This window comes from Poecile atricapillus, chromosome 5 (assembly GCF_030490865.1).
Source record: "Poecile atricapillus isolate bPoeAtr1 chromosome 5, bPoeAtr1.hap1, whole genome shotgun sequence".
Lineage (NCBI taxonomy): Eukaryota > Metazoa > Chordata > Aves > Passeriformes > Paridae > Poecile > Poecile atricapillus.
The window spans coordinates 22,458,980-22,486,831 of NC_081253.1; the positions used below are offsets into that span (position 1 = coordinate 22,458,980).

Below are 27,852 nucleotides of genomic sequence, written 5' to 3' on the forward strand. Positions count from 1 at the left end.
TCTGGGAGTGAGTTTCTGAGAAAACAAAACGTTAGCTTGATTCTCAGAATATGTAAATTCAATCCTGGTTTTTATGTGCTCTAGAGATCTGATACCAGAATAATTTTGTGGCTGCTCAGCAGCAGCAGCAGCAGCTAACAAAGCAGTGTCAGTATCTCTGGCAGCCCATGACCTGCTAACCACTTTTTTCTACTTTTTGTTTTTGAGTAGCTTGTTCCAGAAGAAGTTATCCACTATTATAGTTCCCCTTAATCCCCCCTAAAGGTTTGGACAAGTTAAACATATGCACATATTTCCAAATAAGCTTGGCCTCCTGCCAATTACTGGTTTTCTGGCTTTTTCAGAATTTTTTCTCATTTATCTTTTTTTGTTTTGACAGTACTGGGGATACAACAGAATATTTTAGGCCTAAATTAAAAATAAAATTACTTAACCTGATGATTTTACAGCTCTTCATGTGGAGTCTAAAATGACATTGCTCTTTTGCCTTGCCATATCCTGTGCAAACTCACATCTAGTTGCTAAGAAGGACAGTTTCCCATAATTTTCTTCTCCAATTCATACTTTTCAAGTTATTTGTTCACTGAAAGTTAGTTGGATTATTTGTACACTATTTATCAATTTGCCTTATTCTGGGTCAAAACTACCACTTTTGAGCACGTAATTTCTTTACACCCCATCTATAATTCTTCATCAGTATTTGCAGATTTTTGAGACGTACAATTGTAAATGTCAGCAGTGTTCTGATTTTTACTTAATTATCCTGCTGAAAATATTTAAAAAAAACCAAAACAGCCCTCACCCCTATATGTCTCACAGCCCAAGCATCTCCTCACAGTTCAATGTGCTCTTTGTCTTTGCAGCTCTGTATTGAGGTTCCCAGTACATGCTGGGGTTGCCAGCACAAGGTAAACTACATTTAAGAAGGAGAAGCCGATGTGGGAGCTGGAGCAGCAGTTTGGTAGGTGGCAGAGCGAGGCAGCTGGGCTGTAAGCAGCCTGAGAGCATCTCAGGGAAATGGCTTGCTGCTGGCAGGGTGTCAGCAGCAGCAGGACAGGAGGAGGCAGGAGACAAGACAGAACTGCAGATGTGACTGGCAGAAGACTGGTGTCAAATGGTCCCAACACGAGCCACCCCAAACGATTGTAATCCTCATTTTTGATTCAGCTGCAGGGCTGATAAGGCTGCCACTGTTAAGAGCTAATTGTGCTCAAAGGAATTGCCCTGTTTGTTCCTAGAGAGCCTTGGAGCAGTGGCGCTGCTTCTGCAGCCCTGCGTTACGCGGGGGCAGCTGGCAGGGAGCCGGCAATGCTCCGGCACTGCAGCACCCGCACTGAGCTGGGCACGCAGGGCACGGCTGTCCTCGGCAGCTCACAGCCTGCACAGCAAAGCCAGCTGGAATGCATTTCTCAACTTAAATCTTGACAAAATATGCTTTGAAACCTTTCTTAAAAAATCTACTACATTGAATCTGCTGCCTTCTCATCAGCCGTTCCTTTTATGAATCTGTCTGAACAGAGTTTACACTCTACAGAGTTTACACAGTGAAAATTTTCTAATAAGACCACAGTATTTTTAGACTGTGGCCTTAGCACTTTCCAGATGTTGAGCAAACACTGTGCAATATTTCTAGTAATACTCACTAGGAACAGAAATTATGCTTAGGAAAGATTGATGCCAAGTACCACTCCTTTTTCTTGTGAAAATTGGTGAGATGTTTTGTTAATTGATGTTTCTCAGGTTTCCACATCTATTGTGGTGATAATTTATGTTGTAATTGCAATAAGTGTATCATGTGTTCCAGAAACTATAGCAGAATGCAGCTACTCTTCCAATGCAGCAAACATAAAGGATTGCCTATATTCATTTGCAGTTTCTTAATCAATTGATTAGAAATCTGATTTTCCGTCAAGCACTCTGTTTGCAAGGTCATAAAGGCTGCTTTTCTTAGCATGCAGTGTGTGTTACATAGCTCACTGACTGTTTTCAAGTGCAACAAGAGCTAGAGGTGTGTTGCTTGATGGAAACAAGTCCATTGAACTTGAGTTCAATGAGTTTTTGCTTAGGTGAGCTGATAATACCAAGCAAAAAAGGTAGGCCTGGAGTAGCCCCTATGATATAAATCAAGATGTTGAGGACCTTTGCAAGTCTCATTAGGTTACTGTGCAAACAATGAAAATGAGAACTTTTTGAAATTAGATTTTTCTGCAGTTCACACATGTAACTTTTTCTCTGCTAATATAGATCATAAGTTGGCTGTATTAGTTGGTTAGCTTTGATAAACTAAATTGCTGTGAATCTTCCTGATTTCCTTGCAAAATGTGAAGATGTTTTTAAGGAGAATTGGTGAGAAAACACAGCGCAGTGAATTTCACTAACTTAGGCTGGCTTGTAATGGAAAGGCCTGCAGTTACCCTTAGGCATGAACTTGATTACATGAAGAATAAAAAATACAAAATAAATCACATGCTTTAATTCTAAATTACATTATTTGATGTAATAAGAACTTCCATACCAGATAAAATCTAAATTAGTTGTCTGCCAATAGTAATTCCCAGATGTCTCTGAGGAAATTGCCCTATTCTTCAACCTCCTTTCGCCCCTCTGCAAGTATAATTGATAATTATGTAATAGCCTGACTGTAGGGGAAGTTATTTTCTAACCTCAGGCTGGTGGCTGATTTATGCCCTGAATTGTGAACATTTATATCCATTATGAATTTTTATCAGGTCCTATCTAATTCCCCTCACAAATGTATGAATATGTATGTATAACCTTTTACTGAATCCTGCTAAGCACTTGGCCTCAATGATACCATTTGCCAGCAGGCTTCACAGGCACATTATTTTTTACGTTAAATATAATGCCTTTTACTTTCATTATGACCATCAATATTTACTTGGGGAATGTATGAGCAGTAGTGATAACCCCCAATATCCTTTCCCCCAGTAACTGCCTGCTCTGATCAGCTCTCAAGCCTTAGCTGGAACCTGTGTGCCTGTGCTGGACCAGAAGGTAAAAATCTCCAGCCTGCCAACATTTCCTGCTCCATCCCTCTTAGTCCAAACCTCACCTTTTACGTTGTGGGTTCTGCCTGTGACAACAGGCAGAAGGATGATGCTTGCAGTGAATGAAAAGGTTAAAGTATCTTTAGGAATACAGTCACTCTGCTGCACCATGACTTCCTGAATTTGTGGGGGTCATTACATTTTAATGTCAAGAGAAGAGTTTATTCTGGGGAGAAGAAGTTATTTTGGACTGCAGGAAAGACATTAGTTTTGATTTGTGTTGGGTCAGGTCAAAGAGGTGCTTTTGTAAAATACTGGGAAGGGAGGACTTAATCTTGGGGTGGGGTATTACAGCTACATTTTATTGTAGGAAAAGGGTAGATTATGTTTGATGTGGTGGAAATTGGTTATACCTGGTAAAAGAAGGTCAAATTAGGAGTGATTCTGAATAGAAAAGTAAGAACTGTTTTACCTAAAGATGGAATTTCACTGAATGTCTACATGGGCTGACTACTGCCATGATAAAAATAGCTGGGTTTTGATTAGAGGCAAAAGAAGATGAAACAGACTATCGGGAAGATCATGCAGAAGCAGCAAGAAAAAATAGTGTTTACCTTTTTCCTCAGTCCTGAGACATTATTGGTGGCACCTGCAATGAAAAGAAGACAATGAGACCAACTTCAATGGTCCATGCATGAAAAAATATGGGTTTGTGAGTCCTCATAACATACTTTCAATGAGGAACTATTATCAGGCTGGAAAAGTTCATTTATGAAGAACAGGGTTATATGCAAAGCCAAAAGAGACATGTGGGGTGGTTACAACAGACAGTTGGCAGTAGCTCCATACAGTGATCACAGTCAGTATTAAGCATCTGTGGACTTAACCACAAAACTTCAGTTTTGGGGTAAATTCCTTAGCTTGGGAGTGAGTGCTGAGATATGGTCTCTTGTTGGTTTACTTAATTATATAATGAACAGCTCTGAAGTTTTTATTTGGATTAAAATTTCCCTGGAACTCAAGTAATTTAGATCTGAGGTTTTGGCTCTAGTCCCTTCCCAGCTTGTACTCAATATAAATTACTCTCCTAGAACCATGACATGTTCAATTTATCCTCCATTTTAGATGGTTGAAAAGTGCATACATAATTCTGTGCATGCCACATTTTCTGTAATCTACTGTGACAAATAGACTAAATGACTGAAACTGCTAGGTGATACACTTTATTTTAGTCATGAACCCACACCCATCCATAGTTAAAATACCAGGCATCTGAATTATTTTATTTGAATCAATGCCAAATTCAATCTTATGCAAACACAGAAAGAGAGAGGGAAAAGAAGTCCCAGTATTAACCCAGTGATTTATGTGTGGGAATGTAAGGCCACAACAAACAGCAACTGGCCAATTGTAACGAGAGGAGTGGCCCACCATGAAAAATCTGACTACTTTTCATTGGAGCTGCTGTGATTGAGGGGTTGGGAACATGGTGATACTTTTACTCATAGATAATGACCACAAGAAAAGTAGACTCAGGGACCAGGATTCCCCAAATTCCACCTTCTGTCAAAAACACCGGTCAAGCTCAGTACACTCATCTCCACTCACAATGGGAGGATTTCCATGGTGCAGTACAACAGACGATAACAAATATTACCATTCTGGAGAGAAAAATAGAAAATAGTTGTATCACACCTGCTTGAGATAAATATATATTTTTTCATTATCTAATTCCTAATAACTATGTGAAATTAAGAGCTGTGTCCAGAAATAATGAGCCTTGGTGCTGAGTTTGGATCTCCTGGCTCAATCTGACTTGCCCATTAGGACCATGACTTTATGTACAGAGAGGCAAAGTCACCTGAACATTCCTCAGGAGAAAGGAGGACAGTCTAGAATTTTGTCAGCATTAGACATCCCATAGGGATAATGACTTTGGGGATTATTTTATACTCTGAAATATTACTGTTTTTCTAAGGGCTCTTTTTACTATGTACCAAGACCATGTTTGCAGAACCAAATTATAGGAAAGGCAGCCAAAACTTCTTAGCTACACCTTCTAATTCCAGCATTCAACTCAACCAAAGAGGTTTCTGGGTACCAGCCTTGAAAGCTTGTTACTGCAGTTCTCTTTACCCACTGGTGCCCAGAGAGGCTCTGAATGAACTTCCTCTGAAGTTACACATGGAAAGGTTCAACTCCTTACAGTTCCTTAAGCAATTTTCTCCTCAGCCAGAGACCTATCCCCTAATTTGATGCCTCTCAGTGGAAATATTTTTTCTCTCAATTGTCATGCCAAACAGTTGTCCGCTTTGTTAGTTTTTTCACAGAAAGGCACCTGTTCAATTTTAGATACTGTTCAGCCTGTTCCACTTCAGTGGTCTGCACTACTCCTCCGAGAGCCCTGAGCTCTCCACGTATTTCAGGCTGCCAGCTCTCTTATGTGCTTTTCCCCAGCAGCCAATTTTGCTCGGAAGCTCTTACGACTGAGCCAGCTTCCATTCCTTCATAAAGGGATACCCTCTTGTTATTGCAATTGAGGAGTTTCATAAGAGGCTTTTAATGTCTCCAGAGTGTTGTTGTGTACAATAAAATCTTGAATTAAGCTTTACCTAACACTTGTTCATGCAATACTCATTTATTGGCAAATTGCATTTGTTTCTGTTGTTGACAGATACTTTTAGGTTTATTTCTAATACCACAATTATATGATCAGATTAATATAGGCTTAAATAAAATGTTATATGCTTAGTTTAAATAGCAGGAGCATTTCGAAGCCTGAATCACTAGTATGTGCACTGCCATCTTGTGTCCTGAAGTTCTAGATAATATAAAAATGCACAATATAGACAGAGCTTTTTACAAAATAGGAGCTAGCTATATGAGTGGAATCTGCAAGGCTGTCAAAAGATGTTTGCTGTAATTTCCTTCTCTTCCTTGTAAAATGTTAAATAGTCATTAAAATAGCAAGTCTGACTGATAACTCTAAATCCATCTGTTCTAAGGATCTATTCCCTTTAGTTAGTGATTTGTGCATAAACCAGGAAAAAAAGGGGAAAAAAAGAAAAAAAAAAAAAAAGAAAAAGGCTACAGAGAAAATTCTGCCACAGCAAAGCCACTCTCTCTTCCAGTTATAAGGTCCAACACAGACTCCAAGGTATAGCTCTATTTCAAGACAACCTCTGAGCTGGTGTGGAGTTCCCAGAGCAGTTCTATGCTAAATGCTTCTCTTCTGCCAAAAGGGGGTATGATAAAAAAGAGTGAAGACATATTTTTAGCTGGAATCTCTCACTTTGGAGCAGCCATGGTCTGAACATAACTAGACCATCACTGAATGTGCTCCAGTGCTCACCAGAGGACTGGGCACTTGGCTGCAGGTGGACCTAAAGTGACATGTACTTACAAAATGAAGAAAGTGAATCTAACATTTCTGTCCCAAAGTGTTTATTCAAAACTGGATTCAAAACACAAAACCAATGACATTTTGGTGGATGAAATAAGTACTGCATGCTCCTTCTCTAAAAATGATCATTCCCTCATAACATGCTATTGAAAGAAGCCTTTTTTGTATGTTCATACTTCCAATTGCTTTCACTGTATGTAACAGTATTTAGCTCTGCCTTTTTGTTATGTTCTTATTAGTTTTAGCTTCTTTCTTTTGTTGTTTATTATTGTAAATGCGTAGGAGCACTCTCAAACAATTTTGAAAATGGCTCTATAAAACCCCAAAGATTTATTCCATGCAGTTGTTGTTGCCTGAAACAAGCACAGGGAGAAAGATAGGGAAAAGGGTGAAAAATCAAATACTAAGCTTAGAGACACCTGGGGCAGGGCAGAAAATAGTAAAAGCCTAGCAAGGTAATAGATGCCAAGGTAAAATGGCAGAGGACATTAGTAGGGGACAGAAGTGCTCCCTGCCTTACCTGCTCAGACATTTGCCTCAGTTAGTGGCTTTCCATGCCACAGATTTTTCTTTCCACCTGTTTGGCATTTCGTAGCCCATGTGCACATACTTGTGTATGCTAACCTACAGTATTATTTGCCACCTCTGAAAGGCAAACACTTGTGGCACCCATTATTGTCTGAGGCAAACGGAACTTCTGTCTCCCAAGGTCATTTTTTTATGCCTTAAATGCATAATATACAATGACACAGAGTTTAAAGAACCTCCCTTTCTTGTGACATGAGCAGTTATAATGACTTGAAAGAGCTTTTGCTTCTGTAACAATACTTTTATAATACTTTACTGCTTTATGAACTTGTCTTCAAAAAGCAATGTGTGTATTGCGGCCTGGTTGCATAACCTCCTGCTCAGTAACAGGAGAACATTAAAACTGTTTGCACAACACAGTGTTTAAGTAACACAAAAAGCTTATTGAAAAGAGCTTTGTCATTTCAAAATCTGGAATGCTTTGTTAAGAAGATTGTTAATGCTATTTTATTTACTTTATCTACCCATAAGACTCCTGCCAGTCTTCTTAGTTTTCTAATGGAGAGTCATACTTCCTTACTTTATATCCTTTGCTGTGTTATTAGCCAAGAGATTTTCAGATAGAAAAAGGTAATTGGCTACATATGAGGAATGATAAAACAGTAACTCAAATACTGCTAGAAGTTACATAAAATTAGGTAGGAAAGCGTTTTCTGTAATCTCTGCTCTACTGTAACCTTTGATGGGTGTGCATTTACCTCCCTGGTGACTGAATAGCAGTGGCTGTAATAGTTACAAAAACTAGGGGAAAGCAGAAGAGGGAAAACTACTGCAAGAAAAGCAGGTCTGGGAGGAGAACTGATGCCTTTTGTGTCCTCAGCTCCTGGAGATGTTGGCTGATACAGCCTGTGACTGGTCACTCCAAGTCTCTCAAACACCCCATGCTGCAGCTTTTGAGTGTCTGCCAACAGTTGTCATAATGTGTTAGATTGCATAATGTCCTAGGAATGGATGAAAGTTTGTTGTTTCCATTTCCAGTTTGCTTTCCATTAGCTGGTTCATTTTGTCACTGTGAGACCTCCACTGATGCTAGAAGATGCCTATCCATCAGCTGGCCCATTTTGGTAACTACCCACCAGCAGAAATTGATGGTGGGAGACAAAATATTAGGGATAATTCTAAGTATGTGAATTGAACCTGTCCCCTCTGGATGAGTTACTACATGCTGCAGTACCATGTCTGAGCTTCTGGCACTTTGGAGAAAATGCTAGCTCAAGTTTAGACTTTCACATTCCCATCTAAGAGTGCCCCTGACCACCTAAAGTCACAAACATTAGGGAAAATTGCAACCATTAGGGAAAATTGTGTGCGGCTGGGTCCAGCTAAACCAGCAGTATCCTTGAGAAATAAAAGAACACTCAGAGGAAGAACAGCATCAGGGAAGGGCAGATAGAGCTGCACTGACTTCAAAACGTTTATTTATATTTTATCCTGTAATTAATATTTCTAAGTTTTTCCGGGGTAAAAAGCCTACCATGTCTGTTATTGCAGTCTTTGGCTCTCCTATCAGAAGTAAACTACCCCACATCCCTAGAGCACACACTACATTTCCCAGAGGCCTTGCATGTAATTTATTACTCAAGCATACTTTTCTGAAGAAAAAGGAGCTCTACCGCTGAGCACAAAATAACAGGTCCTGAATTTAAAGTTTCATAGGTTTTTGTTTTACTTTTTAACAAAACTGCCTTTCCTTTAAAGTGTCCATCTGCAGGGCTATAAACATTAGTGAGGAAGCCTCTGCTTAGGTTTATTTTCTGTTAGCAAGAGCAGTTGGCCATCTGCTGGGTAAAAGGAAGGCTGGGCTTTGGTGCATTTGGAAGCAAAGGTCACAAACAGCACCTTCCAGTCCTTTGCCAATGACACATTTAGGCTATGACAGATCAGAAAATGTCTTGTTAATCCACCCTGCTCAGCTTTCCACATCTCCTTAGATCAGAACTCAGAATCATGAAATTTCAAATGGCCCTCACACAGAGATGCTGTTTATGTAAGATACTTGTCTCCAGATGTAGTAGGTCAAATGAAAAGACGTCGCCAGGTCTCAGGGTCCAGCTTCTGCCTCTGTGTTTCAGAATGTGAGATGGGGATGTCTGTGGCCTCTGGGGACTCCAGGACCCACAGCTGGCCCTGTGCTGGAACCTCCTGCAGGGATTTGCAGGGCTGAACACAAAATTTGCCACAGAGGCACTGATTCAAATCAGTTCATTACAGGCCAGCACTCCAGAAGTCTGAGGGATGCTTGTGCAGCTCACTCCAGAGTCTTGTTCCAACACTTGGTACATTTTGAAGAGTCCTGGAAGCAACGTACAAGGTAAGATGGAGTGAGAAATCAAGGGTAAAAAAATCCCCAAATTTGGAAATATTTTCTTTTAAACCCAGTCAAAACATAACTGACTCAAATCTCAAGTAAGATTGACAAGGCAAAATGTTCAAGCCAACATTGCCATACAACTCAAGTAAGAGCTACGGAAGGCAGAAACACTTGGCAATTCTGGGATACACAGTATCACCCAGAAAATAAATCTGAGGCAAATAATTTTTCCATTTTAATTTTTAATGGGTTTTAGAAACTGCTTAGAAGCTGTAGTAAAATCTATTTAGATACTATAACAAAAGTGTTTAGAAGATACTTTGCTGATATATAAATACACAATTCAGTTGATTACAAAATAATTGCTAAAAAGCTTTCCATAAAAGCCACTGAAGATCCAAAAGCAGTGCTTTCTGCTCTGTGAGTTGGAGAATTTGAATGATGTACTGAGCACTAAATGAGGAATTTAAACATCTTATTGGAGCCATAAAATAGAAATGATTCCTAGCCATTTAAGGAAAAATTCAAACACAGAAGAAAGACTCAGATTATGGGCTCAAAAACAGTCATTTTAGCTCTGTCTTGTTTTCCTATGTACCAGGAGTCACAGTCTCAATTTCAGCTGAAACTTGCTATTCTAATTGGAGTAAGGCAGTTTTAATGCTTTTGGCCCAAGTTGCTTTGTACCAAGAAGTCCAAGCAAGTGCTACCATTGTCACAGCAAGATAATTGTCCTGATAAATGTCTCAATTTTCTAACTCTCTCTCTGTTGAATTTATTATTGTGGTTTTATTCTTCCTTCAGTCATGAGGTTGTACTCTTTTCCTTAACTGCCCTCTTAAAGCTAGTGCATCCATAGGCCAGGACGGAGTGCTCTAGCAGGGGAGCCAACACTATTATTCCAGAGTCTTGATGTTCCAGCAAGCTTGGGAATGATTGCCCTGAGGTTTCTCACCAAGCTGCTTTCAGCTCACAAGGGCATGAGGAATCACTTAGTACCTCTTTTTATGCCTGGTCATTAGGTATATTTACAGTAGTACTTTCCCCTCAAAGTCTGGCACTGCTTTCTTTGCCCCTACTTTCTGTTTTACAACTGTTCCTTTGCCCCTAAACTTCCAGCGCTGCAGCGCTGAGGAGCCATGAACACAAGGACAGCTTGTTTTTTCACTTCTCAACACACAAAGAATGTTGTGTTAAAGAGAAAATAAATTCTGTTTTTCTCTCATTTGAAAATGCCTACCTTCTTCAGCGACATCACTGCATGTAATGGAGCAGTAAGCTGGTCCCCTATCAAACAAAGCAAGCAGCAGAGATTAATTATCTCACAAATATTTTGGAGAATCAAGCAGTTCACCCATTTGTGCTGCTCCATTTCCCGTGTTTTCAGCTGAAAGAGCAGGCTGCTGTCTAAATTGATGGCATCCTTTTCAGCTGAGACCAGCCTAATCTATTTTGTGTTCTTCAAAAAAGGAGCTGCCTTTGTTGTCCCTTGTATGTGCCACATTTCTCTACTGAAACAAAGCACTGGAAAACAGCATTGGCTTGACAGAGCCCGAGACTGGAGTCCTCAGGTCTGGTAAGACAGCAGAACCAGGAGCATTTAAGGTGTCTTGCTGCTGCAAATTCCACAGGATAAGCCGGCGCCAGTCATTAATTGTATATACTTAATTAAACTTCTACAAGGCGAAAATCAAATATGCAGATGAATTCAAATCACATCATTATCAGGAAGGAAACAACATTTTAAAAAGCTAAAATCAACAAATAGCTGGTATTTCTAAAAACGTAAGGAAGGGAGACAGACAGCCAGGCTGCTTGCTAGTGACTCTCACTGTTCTGTCTGCTTTAGCAGTGCTTGCTTACTTATAGGTAATGATGCTTTTTAATGGTTTCTACCCATGAGTGTCCACTTTACTCTTCTCCAGGAGGGTCTCTCTCTCATCACAAAGACAGTTTAGCTGTGTGTGGAGCAGCTGCTGAACTGCTCCAGTTTATGGCCTTGCATATTCAGATAAATTGCCACTCATTTCTCTTAATATACTGTGCTGTAATTTGAAAAATCCTGAAAATCAACCCTTTTCGCCAGCATTCTGATGTTAAAACTGTGTTTTAAAAACAACAACAGATTTGCATCTGAGCAGAAATGTTACTTTTACACATTCAGATATTCTGTTCAGCTGTCTTTGACTGCCCCAGCCTAAACTAGAGTTGAATCAACATTTGTTTTGTTTCACATAATGATAGAATTAGCTACATTTGTTAAAACTGCCATGATTTACTACCTCATCTCATTCTTCAGAATTCAGTCTGCCTCCTCCTTTTGTTCTTTCAATCTCAGAAGTGGCAGAATGGAACAACTTAGATCCAATTCCAAGGAATAGGAGAATAAGTTATGGAAGCTTCATGCTTCTGCCCCAAACAAAATACAAATGGCCTAGTACTGGCATAATGATAATTTAGCTGCCCGTAAACCATTAAATCACTACTTTTCTGCTGTGGTTGACCACCAGTGCAACACCACATGGTGGATGATGTGCCTTACTAGCTTGTGTTTAAGTTCCCTGTTCACAGCTCTATGACTGGTTCCTCTTTTGCTGACTGCAATTCCTCCTTCCCATTTCTCCATCCCTTGAGCAACAGGAGAGATACAAAAGAAACACGGTACAAGGCAACAGAATATGGTATGTTCATGGCACTGGCAGTCTCCTGGCAAAGCTTTCTGTGGCAAGCTCAAAAAAAGCCATTTCTAAATGCTCAGTTTGCCTCCATTATCTTGCCATGTAATTGCTTAGGGTGCTCAGTGTCCTCTTGGCACAGCATATGAAGGGACCATTAATACCTAATATCACCGTGTGTGTTTGTCCACACTCTGCTACACTCTCACCTAATCTGTTCTCATTATCTTTTCATCTATTCCTCAATGTCTTCATTCTGAAGTGTGTCCCTCAAAATGAATTGTATTAGTCCCCTACATTTCTTCAGTACGTATGGGAGAGCACCTCTGCTTTGGCAGTCCAGAGGGAATTTGAGCCAAATTACTAGAAATCAGGAGAAACTTTGGGGGAACAGACTAAGAAGGAACTGGATATCACTCAGGGCTGAAAAAATATATAAATTCAGGGGATGGGAGAAAGTGGCTATTTGGGGAAGCATATCTTAAAGTACTTTAGTGCATAAAGTGCAAATCTGCAGAACATCAGGATTCAGCCTAACCATTTCCCCATCAGACCTTAAATGACAGTGATAGTCTCCACTCTTAGCTGTGTGTTAAAAGACTATGCATCTGATTTATAAAAAGGATATGGGTGCCTGCATATATCAGAACAAATACAGATGCCTCAGAGTAAACTGCCTTTCATTTTCACAAAGCACCTGGAAATTCAGCTGTTTAATAAAATTCCCTCTTATTAAGTTGTATAATCTTGACTTGCCATTAGTCACTACCTTTACAGGACAATTTTACTATTGTGTGGGAGATAATTATCAAGTAATATGATATGATACAAGAATTATTGAGACAGGCTTAATCTAAGGAGTAAATGCTTTATTCTGTTTTGACATCTAGTTTCCTCAAGATCATGAAAACTTATTGTTTTAAGCAAGCAAAAAGACATTGTTTCACATGAAAATTATCAAACCAATGGCACTATGTGAAGGGAGGCCTAGAAGTAGAATCAAACACCTCAGGTGTGTTTTGTTCATTATAAAGAGTCACATAATTATTTGTCAGCTTCCATTTGGGAAGTTTTTGCATTATCTGTTCAAACACTCTGCCTGTCCCAAATATGATGTTTACATGATTATGTTGCTCAGCTGTGTGTCTGATGTTGCATACCTCAGTATTCCCTAGAGCATACTTAGGGAATTGTCTTAAAATGTAATAAACACTAAAACAAAATGTTCTTTCTCTTTAAACACCAAGAATTTGCAATAGCTGATTTGTTTCTTAAGATGCCTGGCTATCTGATCCAGGAAAGCGTTTTTGTGAGTCAGCTACAACAGTTAAATGTTAGAGTTTTAACTGAAATATGTCAAACATTTCTGCCAAGTTACCTGATAAATGTCCCTATCCCAGCAGTAAAGAACTCTGTAATAAGAATCAAGAACTGTACAAATACACTAGGCTTTTTTCATCAACACCTTTTTTATATTTTAATTAAGGAAGTAAAAATTCAACTGACTTAAACTGCATCCAAGTACAATCAGCCCTCTTCATGCCCTTGTATTTAGCCTCCTTCTGAGATGCTGTTCTCATCCAGAAATTGTAGTGCTCTTGTCATTACCTATAATCTTCTCAAAAGCATATACAAGGATTGAGTTTCTATGTAAAACACAAGCAACATTCTCTTTCACAATACAGTTTGTATGTAATATACCCTTAGGAGTAACAATAGTTAATAGAACCAATATGTCTAGGGACATGAACAAGAAAAATACAGAATTAAGCAAATGCCATTATTACACAATTTCTTTTTTCTCCTCTAGATTCTGAGAAACTGCAGCATATTGGGAGAAATTTAATGTAAATTTTAGTGCATCTAACTACATCATTAGACTGGATAATTTAGCAAAATGCTGTAATATAATCTATTTTCCAATATGGAGAACTGAGAATAGTCATGAGATAATGTCACCAAAATGCAGGTGTACCGGAATTGCAACGGGCAGGAAAGTGTAAAGGCAAATAGTTTCTACAAAGCTGACTTGTCATGCTGGGCAGCTACATTTCACTTTAACTGACAGCTCTCTTAAAAAAAGGGGAAATGGAGCAAGTCTTAGGGCAGTAAAAAAGTGTGCACTTGATCTCCTTTGGGATGCACCTTGAAAGCTAATTGTAAATGTCAAATTATGCTTAATTTCACTGACCAAGCCATGAGAGGACATATGTGGTAACTATATTTGGTTTTACAGAATTGACTCAAAAAGTAAATATGAAAGCTTTTTCTCTTGACAAGTTTTTGACATACACTGTGGAAGAGTTGAAACTGGGCAGATTTTTACATCTCTATGCAGAGTTTTCTGTGAAGCTTGTCTCACTTCCCTTAGTTTTTGGATGCAGCAGGACTGTCATTACAGTAGAACAAAGAAGGTGAAATGAGTCCACTGTGCACCTGCAAAGTATGTACATTGATAAACACACCTGCCACTAGTGACACCTACCAGTGACAGAGCACAACTGGTGGGACTACCAGAAGTAATCAGAAGAAACAGAGATGCATCTCATTCAGTTTGCAGAGGCAAACAGCTTTGCTGGCTTTGAACAGAGGTATGCACAAACTTATCCCTGCATACAGCTAATAATTTAGAAAGTATTTTTCTTCCATGCAAAATTGGTATACAGAAAATTCAGGTCTGGAGTTACTAAGTAGAGTGATAGTAAAAATATATCACTAATAACTCTGCTTTGGAGCACCAGTGGAAGGCTTAGCGAAGTCACAGCAGTTTCACTGAGGAGCCTATAAGCATTTTTAAATATACTATGGACAATGACTTAGTATTTGATTCTCAGGGATCACCCTTGTATAGATACAGACTTACTTTTAAGTTCTAGCATTTCTAAGCTTTCAGATCATCTTGTTGACTGACAGCTGAACTAGTTGAGCTCTTCTTACACTTTCTCCCTTTAACAGGAGAGAGCTGACCACCACGTACAAAAACATCTGCATTTTTTTAATGTTTAAAGAGAGAACATACTGTTTAAAGAGAACATACACTAACCTTTTCTATATTAAAAAGAAGTCAGCTTCTGGTTGGATATTGCTAATTTAGAGGTTTCATTCATGGCTCATGCTCTCTCTTACGACTTTTTCCCTATTATCACTCCTATCCTTGTGTAACCTTTCAAATCCAGGCTGATCCTTGCCAATGACTTGTGGTCCTGCCAGCTTCTCCATAGCTTTAAGCTCTGAGACCTGGGCATTTCTTCTTCTGTGGCCAACAACCAAGGCCAACAAGCTGAGCTCATAGCACTGTGAGCTGGTAGTGGATGGATGGATTGAAGGATGAATGCAGTGCTTTTTCCCAGGGACTCTGCTGATGTTATAAAAGTGACACAAAGCTAAGTAGGCCTTAGAGAAATTGCCTACTTCAGGAAAAATTCTTGGCCAATTCTGTATCAACAAAATTCCTTCCAGAGCATGAATTACTTGCTGTTGAATGACATGCTCATTAATGTGTGTAGGCTTGTTTTTTGTTTCTATCTGGTGAAAAAATGACTAATCCAGAGGTTATTTCAAGGGCTTATGCCTTTTTCCCCCTTTTATTGCCTCAACAGCCTCTTCTGAGTCCATGATTCAGCTTTGGATGTCCCACACCCATTCTAAAGCTAGGGCAGCCAAAGCCCCACCTCTTCTGTAGGCGGTGTCTTTTTGCACAGGGTACAGAACAAAAAGGTGTTCTAATACATTAGATAATTAGATAATAAATCAATCACATCTTAATAGTGGTTGAACGAGAGGAAGCGAGAACATCTAGAACATGCCTTATTCAACAGGTGTTTCCTTCTGTATAAACCTTGGAAGCAGCACCATGAAATTAAGTCTTGAAAAAATTAATTTCTACTTTTTAATTTTTCTAGAAAGCAAAGGCTTCTTTATGTCTATTTTCTTAAAGCCCAGTATTATGATAATATTCTGTTGCCTTCAGAAGCAGTGAGGTGAAATAAGGATTGTAGCTCAAAGCTGTGTAACTTTAAAATGAAAAATAAACAAAAAGAATCCCACAACTTTTTTCTGCTATTTAGTCAGTAAAGGAATAGCACAGACATGTATTGCAGCACTGCGCTTCCTGCCAGGACTGGGAACTTTCTCATGTTTCAATAAAAATTCTTTGAAATATTTCAAAAATTTTACTACAGTTTAGGTTGAACACTGTACTTTACCTTCTCTCCCAGATGTATGTACACTTGCTGCTTCCCATCAATTAATATTTTGCACCTGATACAAATGTTTGTCCTGAGGCCATGTTCCCACCGTGGTCTCCTATGGGACCACTGCATACTGGAACTCTGAGACACCATATTATGAGATATCTCTGAAAGTTTAAAATACTTTGGCAACTTTAATTTGTATTACACTGTTAACTGGCTTTAAAACTATGTTTCTTGAAAATGCCAATGTGTAGAATTCTGGAAATGCAGGCCTTTGATGACATGAGGTGTTACACTGAGCTGGCATCTCACTTATGCTTACAGATGCACTCAGTTTTGTGGGAAGGACAGCTCATGGAATGGTAAAGGCTGCTGCTTTGGCTCAACAGCAGTTAGAATACTTCCAACTACTGCATTATAGATCTGCTGGTATTTTTACTGATCTATGTTCTCTTTGGTGTCACAACATACTACTTTCAAAATATTGTTCCCTAAGTTTTCTTCTCAGCACTACTGCTTATCAGAATGAATTATATAATTACATTAGATATAATTTTTAAAAACACGCCAGTGGTTCACTTTGGGCAAATGAGAAACAGTGACCTCACAATCTGGCAGCACATGTTACTGCTGTGTTTTATGAAGATTGCCATCCTTCCAAGGTAAGCAGGGATTGCATGCAGTGCACTGGCAGGAGCTTAGCATTCTTATTGTAAGAAAAGATCCCTCTTGAACAAAAATGAGGTGTGACTCAGCTATTCCTCTGCTCTGCAAAAGACAAGGCTCTGAATAGTTTCCAAATCATACCACTACGTCTCTAGCATTGCCAGTTAAATCTTCATTCACACACATAGTTAAAAATTAATTTGGAACTTTTTTGAGAAATAAATTGTGAGGTGGTGACAAATATTACTTATCAGATTCTAGCTGAGGTCAATTTTTTACTGTGAAACGCTACAATTAGGATCAAATAAATGACCAAAGGACTCATTATTGTTCCTTAAGAGTGACTGGGATACAAGGAAACATTCTAGGAAAATCTGAAGCCTACTACAGGGGATTTAGTATCTCTTTGGCAGCGTTCAGCAATGTGGAAAGTTTTAGGTAACTGTGACTGCAAGTCCCCCCAGCTATACCCAGAAGTTCAGTAAACAAAGTGAATGGAAATTCAGTCGAGACCCATGTTTGTTCCCTACAGACAGCTAAATGTGGGTATGCATGAGTTAATCCAGAAACTTGTATACAAATTATTCACAGGGGGAAAATTTAACTCCATAACCAAACTATCAAACTGCCACAACAGCTGTTTATGTTCCTCTAATACGAGAAACCTAACTTAAGGTTGAGATCCCATTGTAACTAGTGCAATCACTGCCCCAGGAAAACTGCAGACTATTTTCTAGACAAAGTACACAAAGGGCATAAAATCAATTAACAATGGTGAGAATAAAAGCAAAACAAACAATAATAACACCTGGGTGGCTTTTATGAACTCCTTCTCATCAGTAGGCATTACTGGAGTTGGTTCTACATTGTCACACAGTCCATGGTGTATTTCAGACCAGTCTCTCTAGGGACAGCTTGGTTTATATACAGGGAGCTATGACTCAAAGAAGCACCAATACTGCATGTGAGGTAAGGAACAGAGCCCAAGTCTCATAGCTTGTGCAGTGCATACTGCTCCCTGGAGAACTTCCTGCTTAGTTAATGGAAAGGTACCATGTTGAAGTGTCATGGTAGAAACAGGTCTCTAAAAGAGGTTTGAAAGAGGGTAAGAGTTTTATCCATTTTCACAGGATTTTATTCACATACATAACAAGCATCTGAGGAAGAAATGAATAAGACAACACCGATAGAAAAAAATGCCACTATCAAAGTATCAGTCATCACATAGATCCCAGTAACCCACTTCAGGACTCCCAAAAAGCTGGTCAGTGCCATTCAGTGGCAAAAGCCGATCATGAAAGTAGGTCCCGTGTGACGACTGAGTAGGCTTCAACAGTGTGAGACACTTCATGTCATAGAGGAAGAGTTGGAATTAATCTGAGCAGGTCATCTAGCCCATCACCTTGCCCTGAGCAGAACTGCTCATAATGATATGTCTGATAGATGTATGTTGTCTGTTCTTAACTCTGTCTAATGAAGGTGACTTTATTCTCTACTTAGGCAGACTACAACAGTTTTTCATTTTCACTGCCATTAGAAAGTAGTCTAATGCTAATACTGAAGTTATATCTTGCAGTTTGAGCTCATTACTTCTCACCAACCTAGCTGGGACATGAAGGGCAGATTGATTGCTTCCTTTCACTCCGTAGCAGTCTTTTACATATTTGAAGACAGATAACCCGTCTTCCTTAGTCTTTTGTAAAGGACTCCGTTTATTAAGCTTTTTTTTCATTCCCTGATGGGAAAAAAATCCTCTTCTCATCTGTTCTACTTTAAAATGTTTCCAGTTTTCACACCTGAGGTTGGCATCAAATCTGTATTTCCCCTTAAATGCCAGTTCCTCTCCCTCTTCAAAGTGATGCTACAAAGTGAATGCCAGATGTTCCCACAGGGCCCAAATAGGGTCAGGATTGTCAGTTTTTGCAAGGATTGGCCCAGTGATGGCTATCCCAGCTACAGAAGGGGATGCATTCCCAGCAGTCAGTCAGCATTCATTCCGTGGTGCGGGTTTACTGCAGGAGCAGATCACCGGGACGTGGATCCTCCCTTCTAGGACAGCCGGGCAGAGAGAGGCACCTGGCTCGGCAGCCCGGCACTCACCACGGCCTTGTGTCCCTATCAACAGCGATGACAAAATCTGCAACACCCGTAGGATTATCTGCCACCTCACCGACCTATTTCTTAAGTAACCCGCCTATGCTATTGCCATTAATTAGCATTTCATCATTAACTTAGGCAATCCTGATCTCTAAAGGACACCTTTGTGTTCTCTCAAGTTTGTTCAGCGACCCAGAGGCGCTGTAATTACAGCACCGGGGGAGGGAAATCTTTGATAAACGCCTTTTCTCTCTCTCTCTCTCTCTCTGTGGTTTGCTCACCGAGCCCAGCGCTGCCGAGGCAGGAGGCTCGGGCAGGACGCGGCCGGGCCGTGCCGGGGAACGGGAGCGAGCGGCCGCGGGGCGCGGGGGGCGGGCGGTGCCGCGGGGCCCGCGCGGGGAGCGCCGGGCGGCGCCTTCCGCCCGCGCGCCCTCTCACCCGGCGGCGGTCGCGGCACAACGCGGAAGCGATGGCGGCCGCGGCCGGGGAGGCAGCGGGAGGCGGCGGCGGCTCCCCGTCCTCCGCCCGGCGGCGGCTGCTCATCATCTCCGGGCACCTGCGGGGCTCGCCGCGGGCCCCGGGGCGGGGAGCGCTCTCCCCGAGCCCCTGCAAGGCGCAGGGCGGCTCCGCCGGGCCGGCCTCCGGCTCCATCCCGAAGAAGCGGTGGGTGCGGGCGGGGGTCCCCGCGGGCCGCACCGGCGGGGTCGGGCCGGGCGGTCTCCCGGAGCGCGGGGCCGGGGCCGGGGCCGCCCGCGCTCTGACAGCTCTCTCCTGCCGGCCGGGGACGGGCGCGGGCCGGCGGGGCCGGGGGAGGCCCCATGTGGGCTCTGCGGGAGGAGCGGGGCTCCGGCGGGCCGGGAGGGAGCGGCGGGGACAGGGTGAGGCAGATCCCAGGCGCGGGTGATGCGCCGAAGCCATTCACCGCTCTGGGGACTAGAGGAAACCGAAAGAAGGCGGTGTTCAGCCTCTTACCTGTTTCTGTAGTAAGTGGGATGGTGTTAAAAGTCGTTCATGGTCAACTCAATCACATCTTTAGATGTGATGGAGAAATTCTGTACTTGTAAAATACTTTGAGGCTGCTCTAATGCAGCACATGTGAAGAGCAAGGTCTGTGTCTGGTCTCTCAGTCCTATCCTGTTCACAGAAACCTTCAACTCATGTGAATACTGGCAGAATATGCTCATACATTATGCTCTAACAAAAGTTTCTTAGATATGAATAATTTTAGAGCTATTAACTACCTTTACTGGTTGTTGCTGCCTATAGTAGTGAGGAGTCAGGTCACATGACACCAGGGAAAAACAAACAGTCAAATTCTCTAGTTCAGAGTTGTTTCACTGGCTCTTGGAAATTTCTTTTCTGCTATTTTTTAAAAAAATGCTATAGTTATACTATGTTGTTCCATGTAACTTATTATCATTATCACCCTTTCTGCTGGGGTGTACTAATTTTACTTTTGTGACTTTCTTTTACTGTTCCCCCTTTCTCAGATGTGGATTTTCTATATGTCTGTTGGCTTGCTGTCTTATAAGAGCATTTTTAGTCTTAGATTGTAGACAATCTCCTGTTCTGTCTTGAACTGTGGACAAGAACTAGTTTGTCAGTGCATGGGGGCAGCCCAGAGGCAGACTGGACAAGCAGTGAGTAGAAGAGCTGTTCCTCCTTTGAGGAAAATCCATTCAGCCCATGCTTTGCTCTCAGCCTTTTCAAAAAGAGAGCAAGGAACAGCCTGGATTCTCCTAACAGGCAATTTGTGGCCTATGGTCACAAGCTGAACTTGCCTGCTTTGGGAGGACTGGGATGTCATGCACATGCAGTCAGATGTGAACAACTTTAAAAGCTTTTAGTTCTCATTGATGGGAATTTGATGCTTGTGCAGGATATATGTCACTGGGACAAATAGGTTGTTCTGAAGTTGTTGCCTTCCATATTGAGTTTTTGTTTGGTGTGAATCTAGGAAGAAAACACTGTTTCTGAAAAAATACCAGTTTAGCTAATTTTCAGGGATTTATTTAAAATGGATTACTGTGTAATTTCTGCAGCCAGATATCGCATCTGTGAAGAGCAGGAGAAACAAACTTTTCTGAAGATGCCTGTGACCTGAAAGATAGCTTCTTTCTCCGTGGAAACATAGGCTTGGGAACTTAACAGGATACAGGAACTTAACACCTGTACTTCTACAAATTACTGACGTTGCTCTCCCCTATGAGGATTTGCTATAGGATCGTAATAGGATCGTATTTTTACTCTAATAAATTAATCTGGACTCAGAATAAAAATTTGCTGTGGGAGTGTAAGGGAGCTGCTGGAAAGCTTAGCTTTTTCTTCACCAGAGGTACAACTTTCTTGCTGTACTTAGAGCCCAGCCTTTTTGTATGTGTAGAAACAAGGAAAACTTAAAGGGAGCTTTATCTCTGTCTTAAGTTTCTGTCTGAACATCTGAGATATAGCTGAAACACACCTAAGATGCTGCATGTGAAAATTCTGATACTTCAGTATTGCTAGGGTGTGAGGATCTTGGTTGAGCTCATGTTTGAGGATAATGGCCAGGTTTTGCAGTGATGGAGGAGAAAGTTCTGTTGCCTACACTGATTTGGAGGGGGCAAGTGATGAATGCCTGAGTCTTGTTCTAGTGACTCCCAGCTAATCTGGACCTGAGTTTTATTTGTGAAAACCAAGAAAGTTATGGGAAAAAACAGTAAAAATAACTGACCTAGAGACATTGCATGCCTTTTATTGGTAATATTAGGGCAATGCAAAGCTGGATGCTGTTTTCTTGTAGTCTGTTAATGCTGATTCAGCTCTTTTGCCTCTTTTGAACTGTTGCTATAGGCAAAAGTACCTTAAGCAAAAGTTTTGTTCTGTACACCAGTTGCATCTTCCCTATAGTGTTTGAAATAGCAGCAAAGCTATAGACACTACTTTAGCAGATTTAAGTGCGCTCTCCTCACGTTTCATTTCTTCTGCAAGTTAATGGCTTTCTTTGGTGAAAAAACCCTTTGTAGTACTTTAGGTCTGTGATCACAGAATTTTTTTTCTGTCTGCTTTTCTAACAGTCAGTAGACAGTGGCCTCTAGAAACGTGGCTTTCTTGTTTATGGTTCAGTGACCAAACTGTTAAAGATCTTATCCAGACATTATTTCTCACCAGCGAGGGGTGGATGGAGAGTACATGGTATTGAACGTCTGTGGGTCTCATCCAGTTCTTTTTTCCAAATAAAAATGCCTTAAAGACTGAGCATTGCATTTGCATATCAATGTGTTTAATGATTGTAATACACTTTCTACTTTTTCAAGTTATAGTTATTGAGATGGGAAAATTCCTCAAAGGACAAGCAACTATCTATTTGTCTGAGTATCCTCTTGAGGGAAATCTTAGGTACTCTAAGAGTAGAGAGATGTTACTTCTCAGTGGCATTCCTGGCTTGAATGTAATATTTTAATTGAGTGTTGCAGTGACAGATGGAATCATAGTTACACAATGTGTGTTGAAGCCTTAAGAGGATGATAGGCATGCTGAAAAAGTTGGTAAATCAATTGAGCTGGAAAATAATTCTTCCTTGAATTTACTTTTCCCGTCCTTTTGTGTTATGCTGTTGACTTTTGTTGACTGGTACGCTCACTTTGCTGGTGAAACTTGAGTTAAAAACTTAATCTTTACAATAACTGTGTATACATGAAGTCTTCAACTTATACTGCTTAGGAAGCAGTCAGGTGCTACAACTTCCTAGAACAGTTGTACCAGAAAAACTGCTAGGTGTGCTAGAAAGTAAGAGTGCCTCAGATATGGGGCATGTACTGGTGCTGATATCACCAGTACAGCTTGTATAGTATAACTTAAACTTTCAACAATTTGGTCTCTGTTAAAAGGGATAATTGATTTAGTTTAACTAAATGTTGACTCAGTAGCTTGTAGGCTTAAAATTTATACTGTCCTGGAGCGACAGAAAGCAGGGCAGGATCTCCTGATTATCCTCTTTCTCTGTGGAGAAGCTGCTTTCCTAGGGGATGAAGAGAGGCTTGTGAATATCTTTTAATTATTACGGACATACTGTTACACAGGGTAAACTAAGGGATGAGTGTGTAGCCAGCTGACTGCTGTGTGTCGAGTTCTCAGGCAGATTGTTCAGGGTAATGTGTTAATGTGGCCATACCTTCTGCATATAGACACTTGCAATTCTTGCTGCTAGCGATCATGATGTTATTATGCAGCAACATTAATTAACTCTTAAAGAATTGGTACTACTTGAATATAACAAGTGTATTCCGAGAGGCTTTGTGTCTTACTCCCAGTACTCAGAGTGATCTTTATAATGAAGACTTCATCCTTCAGAGAAGAGTGTTTAAACAACACATGGTGCTAAGCTGTATCCTGGTGTAGCTGACTTCTGAGTTTAAGGTGATGAAAAAGAGTGAAGAAAAAAAGGGCTGGTGCCCTTTCTTAATCACACTGATTAAGAAATCAGAAGATTAAGAACATGTTGTGTTGAGGAGGGTGTGGCAGTTCACAGGAGGTTCTGTGATTGCATCAAAGCAATTAATTGTTAGTCAAAGTTAATACTTGAGGAACAGATAAAGAAGATTCTCTCATGGAAACATTAACATGAAAAAAAGTGTCATAATCTGATGGTAAAAGTGACTTCATGCGTGACAGCAATTCTTGTCAAACATGTAACTCCAAGTAGTTGCATGTCAAGAAGATGAAATGTAGAACATCTATAAGAATTTAAGTAACACAGTATTGTTACTTAACATATTTAACAGTATTTATTGTTAGATCATTTGATGCCAAGCCAAACTGGATATATTCATTAGCTAAATTTTATTAGAAAAAGAACATAGATGAAAGTGTGAAGTGTTTAGTATGTGAAGCTCAATACAGATTATTATATGAAAGCAAATAGCGGTTTACAGCAAATACTGAAAGACTTTTATAGATTAGCTGCTTGGTATCTACTGAGATCTGATCTGTTATGTACAAGAAAATGAATGTGTATATAGCTGTTTATTTAAACTTGATGTGTTTATTTAAACTGAATAGAATTAGAATAATCTGATAATGCAATAGGCTAAAGTAATTAATTGGACTAGAATCTACTTTGAGCTGAAGCAAAGTAAGGAGATCAGTATTGTAGCAGTCTGCAGTCAACTAGACTTTCCTAGAGGTTACCGTACTTCTTTGTAGAAAATAAATAATGTGGAGTATTAAAAATCAGTTGCAGGTTGAGTGTGATGGACAAGCCCAATACTTCTGACATATTGTTATATCCAAAACTGGGCTGTTTTGTGCAACACCATTGGGGTTGATGGTGTAGGCCAGAAAGTTTTTTTGAGCTGTGATGTATTTGCTACAAAGCATGCTAGAAGATTCTCTATGGGACGAGTAGAAAGGTTTCCAGGAACTGAACTTACTTGCACGGAAAAATGGCAGACAGCTGATTCCTTCATTAAGTTATTTCTTTTAAGGCAGCAAAGCAGATTTCCTGGTTTTGCAAGCTTTTAGAAAATACTTCTCAAAGGACTGATCTCTTTGTGCTGTTTCATTTACTGCCTGGAAGTGTATGCCATGTGTGTGCATTTTGTAGTAGAGCAGTCTCGTCAAAGATAAAAGTGAAACCGGTGTCAGCTGAAGTAGTAGATGGAATAGACAGAGCTTCTAGTAAAGTATTCTGTTGCATAAGAATCATCATTTGGCCAAGTGTCTGTTGAGAAGAATGATCATAATGTCTTGGCTTTCCACGATCTTTAATTCCCCCTAATTGACTTTATTTACTATGGAAGAACACTAGAGAAACACTAATTTCCTTATTCCTTGGGGCTTTGTTTATTACACTGTGGTGAAGTGAAGAGTAATGAAATAGTCAAAGCTATGAATATCTGTAAGGAAAGTGAACAATTGCTTTATCACAATAGTTTAAAGAAAAGCACTCTGCTTTTGGGTGCCTAAACTCTTGATGTCTTATGCCTAAAATCTGGTTGTCTGCATTTGCTGCTTACTGTAGGTTTAGACTGTAATTATGAGCCCAGGTTTGTGTTGTTGTATTACGTATTCAGCAAACAGAATTGAATCGGTGCATGTGCAGCTGCAGGGGCTTAGCTGAAAGTGTGGGCTACAGAACTTGAATGTGTCTAAGGTTATAAAACAGGTGTTATTTGACTTCAGACTTGAGAACAATTGTATTAGGTTTGCTGCAGGAAGAGTCTTCCAGGAGGGAAAAAATATAAGAAAGACAAATACAGCAGATACACTCTTGTCTGCAGCATGGCACTCCTCTCCAGATAAATGATGCTTTCACAAAGCAGTTCTTGAAATAATTTCTTGGGCTGCATTTTCTTTCTTTATTTCAGGCACCTGATGCTAATTTACTACTGGCTTCAGAAACCCTCTGTAGTGTTGCTTGGTTGGGAGGTGTGACTGTATAATCTGAACAGAGACACTGCTCCAGGGGAGAGGGAGAGTGATCTTCTAGTTCCACCTGTGGAAAGGGTTCTGAATTTCCAGCTGGGGGGCTGGGTTGGCAACCCAAAGTCCAACTGAGCTCTGAGAGCTCTGAGGAGCTCTTCCTTGGGTAATGTTTTGTAACAGCACCATAATGCTGCGTCAGTATTACTGCACCCATGTACTGAGTTTTGCAACAACTCTATAACTTGCAAGACTGTGTTACATTAGGCAAGTACTGGTGCTTAAGCCTGTGTGGTGGCCCTTAAAACTGCCACTTTAAACTGATTTCCAGGAATCTGTTGGTTCTTCCATTGTGCAGCAGAAGCACCTGTGAATATTTTACATGTATATGATTTTAGTGTTGAGCAATCACTGGTGATTGAATTGACAATGTCCATGGTTATTGTAAGATGGGAGCATCTGGGCTTTGCTCCACCTGAGTCATGTTTCTTCAGCTGGATTGAACTGCACATTCATCTTGTTTCTCCAAAGAAGCCTTGACTATCTGTGGGTGACTCTGTCCTTACCCTGCAGCTTCCTATGGGAGAGATGAGCACTTTTTCATCCAGCCACTGTACCAGTCACTAAAGCCTGAGATTAGAACAGTGCTGGCAGGTACAGTTTGTTGAAATAGTGTAGTCCAAATGCCTCTGTCTGCCCAGCTGGGTGACTGGATTCTTCAGGAGCACTAGTTCAGCTGGTGAGCCAGGGGCCACCCTCCTGCCCCCTACTGTAAAAACCCAGTGAGTCAAACTAGTATTTTAGTGTTGAGCATTGTAATGAAAGTGGAATATTGAAATTCACTTAAAGTAGTCACTCTGTATTAATCTATTGTCACTGCTTCCGTGGTGACTTGTTTTCTTTAAGGCAATATAATTTCATGTTATAATTCCTATATATAAACATACACATTGAAAATCTTAAGATTTGATTTATATTACTTTGTAAATTTAAGTAGTGAATTTCTATAATTTAAATTAGAAGACAAGAAAGTTCTGGTCAGTTTCTACTATTTCTGACTAAAATATTCCATGTTTCTATCAAAAATGAGATAGTTAATGAGCTTGATATTTTGTTGAAGCCAATGTACTGAATAGGAAAGGTGTTGTCTTTAAATAAGACAGTTTGGGTACAATACTGAATAACGTTTAGTTTAAAGTGAGAATCACGTCAAATGTTGCTGAGAGTCCTGGCTATATATTCTTGGAAAGGAGGCTGGGTAGAAAACCAGAAGGGTGTGCAAATTATATCTTGATACTTATACAACATGTAGCATGAACATGTCTGTCACTTGATTAAGTCAAACTGAAGCAGCTTTTTTTTCAAGCTGGGACATGAAACTTCCTAACATATTTTGTTGTATTCAGATATTATACAAGGTATTCAGGTTATTTTTTTTATTTATTTAAGCATTTAGCAACCAAATCCTTGAATTTTTGAAGAATGAGGATAAAAACTATTACTGCAAGGATAGTTTTGTTTCAGATGATACCATGTGTCAGCAGATACATAATTTGTAAAAGTTTGGTGTAATGATGATACATATTAGTTGGTGATCAATTGATCAATAGGTTGCTGAAATCCTCAGAGACTGGATACATCAGGTACTTTTAGATGGAAGGAGATTTTAATGTGTGCTTAAGTCTGCAGATGGTCAGCAGTCCTTTCTGCTCTTTATATTCATCTGGCTCTTAACAATGAGGTACTGGGAGTGAAAAATTTAGGAAATGTAGAAGGCTACATCGATTGCTCAGTTGCAGCTTGGATCATTCTAGAGAGCCAAGGTAAACATGGTGCTTGATGCTGATCTGGCAGGCAGCTCTGATTGCTGCACCAGGGCATTAGAAGGCAGTGGAAGTGCTGTGCTGCAGCTGGGGTGTGAAAAGTGTTTTCTAAGAAGTGGTGACTGTATAAATAATACTGTGCAAGGGAAGTATAAAAATGCCAAGGGAGCAATGCTGTTACAATACTTAAAAGACTTTTTTTCCTTGCTTTCCTTCTGTTTCAAATTACAGTTCTGATTGCCAAATGTGAGTTGAATAGACAAGGAAATGCAGAGCCACTGTGTGTTACAGTGTATTTCCCTTACTTGAGGGAGTTGGGGTAGTGAGCCAGACCTAGGGGAGAGCAGCTCACTGCCCTGGTTTCATCTGGCAGAGCTGCTTGCACCTGGGCTGAATAGTATGTCAACTAATATGTAACACTCTTCCAAAACGTTCAGTCTTGAATTATATGTGTACGACATTGCTATTGCCTCTGCAGTCATAGAGGCTTGGAGATCTCCTCTGAATGTCTTCTGCTTTCCTGTCTGCTAAGGGTAATTCGCTTGAGTCTTGAGGTTCACCTGCTCTTGCTGATGAAGAACACACTGTTCAGATGGTAATGCAAGAAGATCTGAACAGCTTGGTCTTCCTGCAGGCTTCCTGTTGATTTACGAATCAGTGCTGACTGATCGGTCTTTCTTTTAAAA

General features: G+C 40.3%; 1 protein-coding gene and 1 long non-coding RNA gene across 10 annotated transcripts in view; one reads left to right on the forward strand and one right to left on the reverse strand.

The window, feature by feature from the left end:
- The window catches only part of AGPS (alkylglycerone phosphate synthase), a 77,440-nt gene that overhangs the window by 7,372 nt on the left and 42,216 nt on the right, over positions 1-27,852 (forward strand). For 4 of the 9 annotated variants that reach the window (XM_058839386.1, XM_058839383.1, XM_058839385.1 and 1 more), the window contains exons 3-4: positions 2,950-3,015; positions 9,211-9,310. In XM_058839386.1, coding sequence (XP_058695369.1) covers positions 2,950-3,015; positions 9,211-9,310 — 166 coding nt within the window. Of the gene's footprint in view, positions 1-921; positions 962-2,949; positions 3,016-9,210; positions 9,311-19,359; positions 19,605-27,852 lie in introns of those variants that run through there. The other 5 variants (XM_058839388.1, XM_058839392.1, XM_058839390.1 and 2 more) reach the window with 3 other exon arrangements.
- Positions 9,072-20,134, reverse strand: LOC131579450 (uncharacterized). The gene is made up of 3 exons (XR_009277715.1): positions 19,914-20,134; positions 10,551-10,597; positions 9,072-9,292 (listed from the first exon to the last, which is right to left on the reverse strand). It is a non-coding gene; the product is annotated as an uncharacterized LOC131579450 (long non-coding RNA).